Below are 11103 nucleotides of genomic sequence, written 5' to 3' on the forward strand. Positions count from 1 at the left end.
TAAGGATTGTAGCACTGTTCCGTGAGTAAAGTCGCATGTCGTGCAGCTTGACAGCTACCCTGGTATTTTAAGTTAGGTTTGCCCACTTGCTGGCACTTCAGCGAATTTTTCGTCTTGAAAGATAAAAGACTCTACCAGCAGTATTGTCTCACATGACCTCTGGCTAATGTCGCAACAAAATTATCGGAGCAAAATATGCGCTTCAGCTACAGTAGTTCTGAGTGACAGCAGCAGCAGAGTCGTGGCAGATTGTGTGAGGTCACCTGTTTTTCAGCTCCGACTGCTACGCGTCGTTACCGAGGCCTCAAACTTCAGCACATGCTCGGAGGTGAGCGTTGTTTTGGTTTTTATTTGCTAGTAATACTGAGAGCAATTTTATGTATGTCCTTATGGTTTACTTTTATCTATTACAATATCGACAAGAAGACATTATGTCAGATGCTGTCCATCATTCGGTGCTTTCATTGAGACAAGGGAACGCAGACGATCTCTGCCAGGCCCTCTGTAGTGTTCTACATGGTACCTTACTTTTTACTCGAATAGCATATGCTGTGCTAGTTGTTTATGGCGTGAGCTGTACTCATCAACTGGGCATCTCTTATGGTAGCTCCAGAGCTTTACTGAAATGCTAAACTGGGTTAGATTACTTTCAGAGAGAAGCTGATGATTGGAGCAATGAACCATGAAATATACTGAGTGTTTTGTGAACTAGTTATCTCTGTTTATGAACGTTTTTGTCTCTCTGTCATTGTCATCATTGCCAAAGACTTTAATAAAGCAAGCAATACAAAATTAATTGAAGCTACAGCATGAGCAGGTAAAATCATAGTCCCAGTAGCATTGCACTTGTTTTTTTGTTTTGTTTTGTTTTTTAGTGACTGTAGTACCCTTAGAGAAGTTATAACCACGTGTATAATGGACATTTTTGTGAATACCTTATTTTTGTTGCGCGACATTAAATAAAATTCGGCGTTATTTCTATGCTCTATCCACATCTCGATTTTCCGAGTAAGCATCGACGGATTAGGATTGCATCTTTTCTTTCGTATGTCAGCAAACTCATTTATGTGTATGCTACAGCAAGGAAATAGTTGACACTTTCTAAGGCACTATTAAGCACAGAGCATCTGCATACGTGTTGCAGGCAACAGCGTGTACATGTGAGGTTAAGGTGGGTGTAGTGGTTTCTGCGTGCCGCACAAGTGTTTTGCAAAAGTGGTATTATAACAGTTGGCCTTTCAACAGGCTGTAAAGAAGAGGATGTGTATTTGGGTGAAGAGGCACATGCCATCGGTATCATGCAACACGTGTTCCCGCTCACTAAGATTGGGAAGAGGTTGAGGGGGCACACACAACCGACAGCACTTGTGACTCCTTCCAATTGCCTTCCATGGCACGAACAGGTGTTTGTTGCCGTGATAAGGAGATTCGACAGTCGCATGTGCACAGAGAGATAAAAAGTCTCACGTCATAGGGAACCATGCTTGAAAGAACAGCATAGGGGACTAGCAAACGTTAACATTTTAACTAGCGCAACACAAAGGACTTGCGTGAAGGAGTGTGTTGGACTCGGTGCTATCATCACATCCTGTGCATTTCTTCTTCTGCATCCTTCGTCACTAGTATTCTTTCCCATGTGTTTCTTCTTTTGTGCCCTTGGTCCTTGCTAGAGGTTGCATCCTTTGTATCCTCCAGTGTGTCCATCTGTATTTACGCCAACTATAACATCTCGGCCCTTGTAAAAAGCACTAACAAACCCAACTTTTCTCATTAACCCTATTTAGAGGCCGATGTGGAAGGGACACAGAAACACTGAATGCCACTTGGTGGCAGGCAGTGGGTACAGAAAGCAGTGCGCTACAGTTGGATGCAAAAACCTTGGAAGGCTTTTCAAACAGCTGAACCACAGACGAAACAGTAATTTCTCTTAAACTTAGCTAAGCTTGAGATAACTAATAAAAAATATAGACGTGCACTGTGTACGTCATACAAGGTTCTCTGTGTGCTTCTCCATTGCCTGCTGCATGCTTAGACCAAAAAAAGAAATTCAGATTTTCCTGGGCTTCAACACGCTGAAGAACCAATTGACCGCCTGCACAGTAATTCACTGCTTCACGCGCACAATCTTAGCTCACCAGTAAGCCAAAGAACAAAAAACAAACAGCTTTGTTTTCCTTTGTGGACTGCACAAATGTCAAATGTTATGCGCTCATTGCACTTTTCAACCCCCATGCTACATCTGCTCATGCTCAGTTTAGTAGCCTTGTTCTTTTTTCTTTTTTTCAAGTGGTGGCCTCATGCATTAAAAAAGCAAGGCCTTATTCACGCAGCTGTCATTTGCCTCATCGCATTGCCATCATCATAAAAACAATGTGGAGATATGCCGGTGTGGCAGTGGTGTGCGCATATTTTGCTAAATTGTTGTCCGGCTGAACCTAGGTTCGACTGAAGCGAAAACACCAACTGTGTTCTTAGCAAAGAACATAAACATAAATAAATGTCAGCCTGGAACCACTGCTTACATATCCACAATAGAATTCTGCAGAATTCAACAAGTGTGCACAGTCACTGTCGCAAAAAGATCTAGAAATTGAGGCAGGCTTTCTGCCACAACGGCTGGCAGCCATCGTATACTGGAACTCTAGTGGAGGGCCTCTCAGTGGCACCAAGCCACACTACGAAGTTGTCTGATTGGTTGTTTACCAAGAGGGTGCTGCTCTCAAGAGCACAGGGATAGAAACATAAAGTAGTGGCCTGCAGTCCATCTTTTTTAAAGAGAAACCAAACAGGAAAGGACCTATAGCATAACTGAAATCAGCCACATGGAAGCGCTGGGATGGAGCAGAAAGCAGCTGTTTGAATGAGGCTTACTATATTTCAAAACTGTCCAATTAGAAGGAAAAGGCAGTAGTGGTATATATCATAGTGCAGAGCTGATGTTTCACTGCACACTAAGTTATGCTTTGTTATTTTGCACTCCATTATATTTGTTACGAGCCATCAGGCCCGTAATATAAGTTTTGTTTGGCATTTTGTCATCTGAGTTGCATCTTGTGTCGCACATGTGCTCAAACGGTCATTGAAAGCTGTCTTTATTTAACTTTCCGAGCTGCCTGATGGAGATGAAAAGCCAACACATCTGAAAAAAGTGAGTAACTTGCTGTGGAAACAACGCAGTAAAAGTTATATTTTTGCATCGTGACACACCTGCGAACACTGTTAAACTCGAATCGGACTCGATAAATACAGCACCGAACGACCACTGGGAGCGCATGTGTGACGCCAGCATTAAATTGGCAGTAGCAGCCCCGGTCTCACGATTTCAAAGCATGCATGCCCACAATGCTGATTCTGTTTTCGCTGCTTGCTGCACCATTGGCGGTGTGGAGAGAGTAAAATGGCAGAAGGATGATGTCCTTCGTGTGTTGGCCTCTTGCGCAATGTGCAGGGAGCGCCTGTCAGCGAGTGACATGATACAGGTGCGCAAGGTGATTGAGCATGTCTACGAGAAGATTATGGGAGCAGGATCAGACTCAAGTTCGCAGACTCAAGACAGGAGTGGTGACTCCAACGGCACTACTGGTACCGCCACGGACGATGAGCGAGCTTCTATTGCTGAGGAGAAGGTTGAACTGCTGTGCCAAGACCAGGTAGGCGCAATTAGCTTAGTACAAGGACCTGATCGATAATGTTAAAAAAATACATGGCTGATCCCTCCATCATAGGAATCAGTATAACACGAAAGTGAAACGTTTCTTCACAGAAGTAGTTGATTGTTTATTGTGCATTGGTCTACGAGAGCTTGTACGATGTCTGTTAGTGTTTGGCAGCTATGGCGCTGTTTGACGTGGATGCACCCACGTTGACGCCTAGCGGCACATCTTCATCGCGACGACTAATGCTCGTGGTCATGATTCAACTGTTGTGGTAGCTGAAGTTGTTAACATGTACCTGTGCACAGCATATAGTGAATCCCGTGCAAATATTAACGATGCCTTCTTCAAGGCATCGTTAATTGAGGAGAGACAGGGCACGATGTGTGCTCCCGAGCAATAGGGTAACCCACGCCTGTGCTCATGCATACACTACCGCACTGCGCTTCAGCAACATAGGAGGCAGAGATTCGTTGCTTGAGCCGCGAACGCGTGAAGGCATTCTACATCCCGACAGGTTTCTCTGCCGGCCCGCAATCTCAGAGGACATGCTCTAACTGCGTCGTCGCCAAACCGCTCTCTATCGGCGCTCGTTAGTGTTATGATGCAGTGCTTCACTCTATCACTCATAGACGGCGGCACCACCCCGCCTCGCCAACAGAGAGCACCGTGCGAAAGATATAAGGCGCGCTTCTGTAGCCTCGTGCATGTGTGCCGATGACATAGTCGGTAGTGCACCAGGCGCCTATCGTCGCGGACTGAGAGGACATGGGTTCGATTCCAGGTGGCAGATTTTTTTTCTTTCTCGTCTGCTAGTGTGCATTTTAGCAACCTCATATCCATGACGGAAATACGTCAGTGAAGTCGTGGTGGGCCCTGGCATAAAACACTTTCGTGTTAAAATATTCTGCATGGGCTTTTTCCGATGGAGTAGGTTCCTGAGAGAGCAGTTGTCACTTGTATTTGGGAAGCGTGGGAGCATCTTGAACGGTTGTCCCGTTTCTGTTCAGTAATGTTCATGTAGTCAGGCCCCAAGTATCGGTGTGACAGCTGCTACTCCTAATAAGCATATGATAGAGCTCAGGAGCACAAAAACATGCGTGTTCGTACATTGAAGCATATTAAATGCTTAAGCTCTCTACTGCTGTGCAATTCTCCACTGCAGTGTACTTTGCAGCCATGGGTGGTAGATTTGAGATGTAAAAACCATTAGTTTGATAACTTGTTGCCCATGTGCAGGTGCTAGATCCATCTATGGACCTGCGAACAGTTCGCCACTTCATATGGAAAAGCGGTGCAGACCTGGTGCTTCACTATCGGCCGATTAAGTGACACCGGCCAATGGCGTGGAGCCTTCTCCTCCGCAAGAGCTGCCACCGTGCCGTCGGCACCATGTTTCTGTGATAGCCACCACTTCGCTTGGACCACAGGGCCCTAGTTGCCTCCTTCCTGTTTCGCCACCATTTCTCTGCACACGGCCCCCTCCCGCTCATTGGGAAGTGGTCGTATGCTCCCCAGGTGCCCTACCACCCATCGTCATCGACGTCATGCTTTCATCTTCGCCTCCTGCTCCTACAACAGCCTGCTGCTGTGTTTTATACAGAAACAGTGACATTGCGCCTTTTTTCACTCTTTCTCGACACGTTGGCATGACCAAGCCTGTACATCAAATGTGTGGCTTTGGCGTCTTACAGCCTTCAGAGAGAGTGGTAGAGAACTTTTACTGAATGCAAGTACACTTTTGAGGAGCTCATGCGCTGACGTCGGTAGCACTGAAAGCAAGTTTCTCATTCATTTTCTCATCTTTGGCAGTAGGGAGCAACCTGCCTGGCCATTTGTTTAGCCCAGCGTCCCTGTTTCTCAGTGTTCCTGCACACAATGTGTGGCATGTTCTGCACTGCTAGTCATTCATCGGTGGTAAAGATGACAGATCAGTCCAGCAGAACGTTGCCTTGGAGCTTTGAACCGATACTTTAATTTACGCCAGAGGATTGCTAAGTGAGCTCTTTGTTTAACCAAGCAAATTTTTATGAATAAGGAATTGGGGTCTTTGTTCAGTTATCTGTCTGATAAAATGTGCTTTGTAACATGTTGAAACTACAGCAGCAAAGTTAAATTTTAACATGTCATTTAAAAAGCAGTCCATGGCTTTCTTTTAATATTATGTAGCCTGCAAGTAAAAAAAAAATTGTGCAAGCTGCCTTGAATTTTTTCAGAACTGCAAACAAATTTTATATGTTTTGTCACCTACCAAGAGCAGCAGTAGTGCAGACTTGTTTTATTTGAATGTTCTTTTAGCTTTATGCAATTGATCACCATTGCTGTTTCTGTAGCATCTGTTTAGCAATCAACCATCATTGTAAATTCCACGCAGGCCCTACTGCCAAGGATCTTTTGCAAGTAGTGTAATTGCTGCATTGCTGCTTGTCGGTGCTGTCTAACGCATATACATTACTGCAGAAGTCTTAAGCTTTGAAAGCTGTTCTGTCAGTAGTCTGTGTGTAGCATGGCTGACAGCAGTGCAGCACAAACAGGCCTATCAGCAAATGTTAACATTGTGCTCGACCCAGAACTAGTTGTTACGTGTTGCAAACATTTTTTTTTAGCTTTTGTACAATACTGAAACTGCTGGTAACTCTTAAAGTACCCAACGCACCATGGTCGAGCTACCACTTTGGAAATAAAGAACTCTGCTGAAAGGCTAGCCTCAGCTTGCCGTGTTAACTTAAATGGAAAGTTAGTAGAGGATTGTTATGCTGAAAGACATGACCGAATGGGACCATTGTGATATGCAGTGTTCTTGGATGTGAATAGCCCATGATGATAGCAATAGGGGAACGCTGTTGTGTGCAAGATGCTATTTATTTTCATTGTAGTCTCTGACTTGTGAAAAGAAGAGAGTGCTATTATGTTGGTAATGGGGCTTGAGAGGCAGTACACTAATATTTCTGTAAACTGTATTTTAATCATAAGGCCACTTTCTGTGCAGCATGAACTCGTACTGATAGTTGATGGCTGACCGCAACGTGCGAGCTGTTGGTGACTAGGCAGGCAATGTGAATAACAAGCAAAAGATTCATATGGCACTGCACAAAGTGCAATCACGCGAGTCTGATGCAGTTCTGCAGGTTTTGTGTGCAATGTAGATATTTTCATTATGGCAGTGATCCCCAAAGCAGTTTGAATTATTAGTGCTTCCCTTAGTTTCTCGATTTGCCTGAAAACATTCAAGATATCTTCACAACTATTAATTGAATTGCCAGAAACAGAGTAATCGGCGTCAAAATTATTGACCATCATTGAGAATATTACATGTTTGTACTGGTACTGTATGTGATTGCGTCACTTGTGGCAACCTTCCGTGCAATGCATTATAGCACATTTCTTTTTGCTGCCGAGGTTGGCCATGTATGTCCTATTCATTGAGGTGTGCAGCTCCTGAAATGCAATGCGCTTAAATGTTGCCATCTACATATGCATGCTTTTGCAATGTGTGCTGCACAGCTTTATGAAAAAGCAGTGTTGTTCAATAATAATTAATTCTTGAGTGTTGCTCACTAATAAGCCTTGGAGTCATGTTGCAAGAATGCTTGCCCTGCTTGTGTTTAGGACAGAGCGAAAGAGTTTAGTTCGTACGTTTGTGTATTTAACGAATGTGTCACCGACTGCCAAATGTGCTAAAGGCAAAGGATCGATGCAAGTTCCGGTGCTATCCTGTAGTCATGCAACGAAAAAAATTACATATGCATACGTGGAAAAGGCACTACCAATAAAATGGCGACCGCAGTAACCTTACACAAGCAAATTAATTACTTCTCGGTTCAATCTAATTGATGCGTTATTGCAGTTGGTAATTGTGTTCTTGGCTAGGACTAATTATATTTTTCTGTTGCCGTTTATACTTGTAGCCACGGATTATTAACGAAAATAACTAGTATGCAAAGGCAGTTTTAGATTTGCTGCTAGCCGCCATCCTGAATGAACAGATGAGGACACAAGAACACACACGGCATTGCCCGCGTGCATGTTTCTCTGACAAGTGTGGCAGGTTGGGTAAGTTGGTAAATTTGCATGGTTATTGCAAAACAGCCCTCAATATGAATTGAGCTCCTGTTATGTCAACCTTTTCATTGTCCTTGTCTTTTTTTGAGTGCTTTTTAGCAATTGCAGTGTCTGCCTTTCGTCCTTGTCTGTTGTGCACTTGTGCCCTAGAAATGTACACCTGACTTACACAACTTAGCTTCAACTCTTCCTATTTCAAATAAGTTCGCTTGTATCACTTGCCTCTCGGTAAGCAGCAATAACTGGCAGATTTTTGTACTTCCTTTTAAAGTTTTTTGTCAGGGGATTGAAAGGCATGGATGTAGATTTGGTGCGCTTGTGTTCTTAAGTGCACTATACGGCATTTCAGATAAATTCAGTGTACGTGAGAAGTAAGCGTAGTGTGGCCTATTAGTCTACCAAATGCCGATGTTGGATTAGCTTCACATGTGCAAATTGGACACATATTTAATGCCTTAGTGTCACACCAGCCACTAGACTTTATGCAAAACTCAACAAGCAAACTTTTCCACGTGGCTGAAATGCCACCGCTAAAGCAGTGGATTTCGCACTTGAAAAAGTAAGCAATGACTTGCTAGCCGAGAGCGAGAATGGGAAAGCTACCACTCGGGTGGGTTTCATGCCTTGCGTCCCCTTTGTTCTTGGGTACCAAAACTGCAGAGCTGTTATTTCTGCTACGTAAATACAAATGCTTATGATAGGTGCAAAAATATTTTAGTCATGCTTTATTCTTGGTGTTGCGTCCTCGTGTCCCTGTTTTCTAAGCTTTTTTGTGCGTAACAAGCAGCTTGAGCTCCATAATTGTCCATTAGCATCCTTCAAGCTGCGTTTAAAAAGCTGCTTGTGCAGTTTTGCATATCTCCTCTTCAGGAGGAGTCTCCCATTGTCGAGGCCGAAAGTTCACCAGAAAAATACTGACCATTTTGTTTGTTAGCATGGAACTCGCCTCTGCACTCACTCGTTCGACTAGAGTGTGCACTTAACAAATGCAATGTGCTGCATCAGTTAGATAATTATAACAGTATAAATGATAAGAATGCCTCTCAACACATTGGAATGCCTTTGAGAAGGCAACACAATAAGTGTCATTATTTATTTGCCTCTGCATGTTTGTTGATGTAAACAGGGAAGTGTAAGTGGGGAGACTGCGAGGGCGTCAGTGCCTGCATAGTTTGCTGCATGTAGTTCAAGCCGTCTTGTGCACTGGTTCTGCTTTGCACAGTTGAATTGTGTCCGACTCCGAGATGCAGAGCTGCCATATGGCTGCTGAAATCTCCGATGGGGACGAACATTATGCTAATTGCAGATTTGTTGTAGCAGTACTTTTTAGGTGTTTGTTGTTTACTGCCAAAGTCACCTGTGGAAATTTCGTGTACAGGTTTGAGTTTAGCTAGTTTTTTGACGTAATACTTTCTGTGAGAGCAATTTTTGCAGTAAACACACAGTGTCAGAGCATGTATAAAAGTTGAATCTTCAGGGTGGCTTGAAAACTGCGTGCTTGACACATGACTTGAGTGATATTTCAGACATGAGTGGAAGCTGGATCATGCAACCTATTTTATAATGTATGCATGGAAGCTAGATGATGCAGTGTGTACTGTATGTGTAGAAACTGAATTGTGCAATGTGTGCTGTGTTACCCAAGCATTTTGTCACAGCCGTTTTGTTAGCCCCGCAGTTTGTTTATTAGCGCATACGAACGTTGCTTCTTTATTTTTTTCTGTACTGTGTGTGTAGATTTTTCCTCTTAGTGCAGCCCAACTTTTGGATTCATTTATATAACTCCTGAAACACAGTTTTTCTCATTTTTGTGCTGGATGGACAAGTTATGTTACTCAGTATTTCTTGGTTCCATTGTTAATTAATGGTAAAATGATGTCTGCCACTGTAATATTGTCCTGTGCTTGTAATTCTGCAAACCCTGCAAATGTGCAAGTGCAATCTCTGGCCATTGTGCTATTCAGTCATTCACCTCTATGTACACCAGCAGCATGAACAAGTAGGATTGAGCAAATATTCTAAATTTTTTAATGACAGATCAAATACTGACCTATTTGGCCCACTTTTAAAATCGAATAGTCAGTATTCATAAATCCAAGTGTACAATAGGTTTCAAATAGGTCAGTTATACATACAGAGAAAAAGCATAAGTTTTATGCCTGCAGGCATGAGAAGTTGCGCAATAGAACAGGCTGTGTCACTCAGGGTGTCGCACTTTGCCGGCCTAAGTGCAACCATTCACACAATCCTGAAAGCTCCAAGTGTGCGAACAAGCTACACATTGCTCCCTAATGCTCTATTTGTGCTTTTAATGAGCAATGCTTCGTAACATGGATTGTAATGACTGTGTGCCAACATTATTAATATTAGAATGCAAACATTGTTTAATGACTGTGAAAATGGCCGTCAATTATTTGAACACCACTGAAAATGCGTTTAAGTTTGAATTGCTTGTGGTTTTATTTCACCGAGAGCATGACTTGTCCGCCAGCTGGGAAATCCGACATGCTGTTGTCACACACATTCTTGAATATGAACGGCTGTCTGCACCTATGCACATATCAATTGCTAGCCAAGAATCATTGGTATTGCAATGCTGACATTCTTGATGAAGCAATCTTGGAACTCTCTGGTTAAGTTGCAGCACCATTCGCAGATAAAGTGTGGTCGGTAAAGAGCTTCAGAGCACTGAATTGGCTCGACTAAAATAGAGCCTGTTGCAAGCTGTCATCGCTGGTACCGTGTGTTTTCTGGCACTGCACTATCATTGACAGTGGTTTATGCTCTCTGTGCATGTACTAATAGCGGTGAATGGCAGGGTGGCACTATGGCCGCAGACATCTTTAGTTGCAGCTGCCGTGTTGCAGAGCTACACATGTGACGTTATCGAACATGCGTGAGTGACAGTTGCCTGCACAAAGCATGAAATGTGGCAGACGGTTATCTCACCAGAAGGGTGTTGTGCACGTGAAGATCTAATGTAAAAGGGAACATCTAACAATATTGAAATCGGTACTGCAAAAGCGTCAATTGTTACTAATGTGACTTGTACTTGTGTTCAGTAATACGTGCGACACTTTACTGCGAGAAAAAGACTGAGAGCCAAACCAAGTGTTCCTTTTCATATCGGGCAACTGTGTACATCCTTATACGTGTGCCGTGACATGCATTTGCAGCAGCCATACGAGGAAAAGAAAGTTCTGGCAATTTACACGCATGTGTATTCAAGGGCATGTCAAGGGTTTGGTCACAGCTTTATCATGTCATGTTACTAGTCAAAGCGGGCGCAAAATAATGAGAACTGTGCTGTTCCATGTTGACGGTGCGTTGTCGTCACTTCCAGCAGCACCTGTATTTGCTTGGAAATTAAATAAGATTTTTAGTTTTT

General features: G+C 43.4%; 1 protein-coding gene across 3 annotated transcripts in view; it reads left to right on the plus strand.

The window, feature by feature from the left end:
* Nucleotides 1-11103, plus strand: part of LOC119383067 (WD repeat-containing protein 48) — a 46371-nt gene extending 35268 nt beyond the window's left edge. The window contains exons 18-20 of one of the 3 annotated variants that reach the window (XM_037651058.2): nt 275-328; nt 3449-3650; nt 4893-11103. In XM_037651058.2, the coding sequence (XP_037506986.1) occupies nt 275-328; nt 3449-3650; nt 4893-4985 (349 nt within the window). In that variant the 3' untranslated portion in view covers nt 4986-11103. Of the gene's footprint in view, nt 1-274; nt 329-1784; nt 3102-3448; nt 3651-4892 lie in introns of those variants that run through there. The other 2 variants (XM_037651059.2, XM_037651060.2) reach the window with 2 other exon arrangements.

Source organism: Rhipicephalus sanguineus, chromosome 2 (assembly GCF_013339695.2).
Source record: "Rhipicephalus sanguineus isolate Rsan-2018 chromosome 2, BIME_Rsan_1.4, whole genome shotgun sequence".
NCBI classification, from domain to species: domain Eukaryota; kingdom Metazoa; phylum Arthropoda; class Arachnida; order Ixodida; family Ixodidae; genus Rhipicephalus; species Rhipicephalus sanguineus.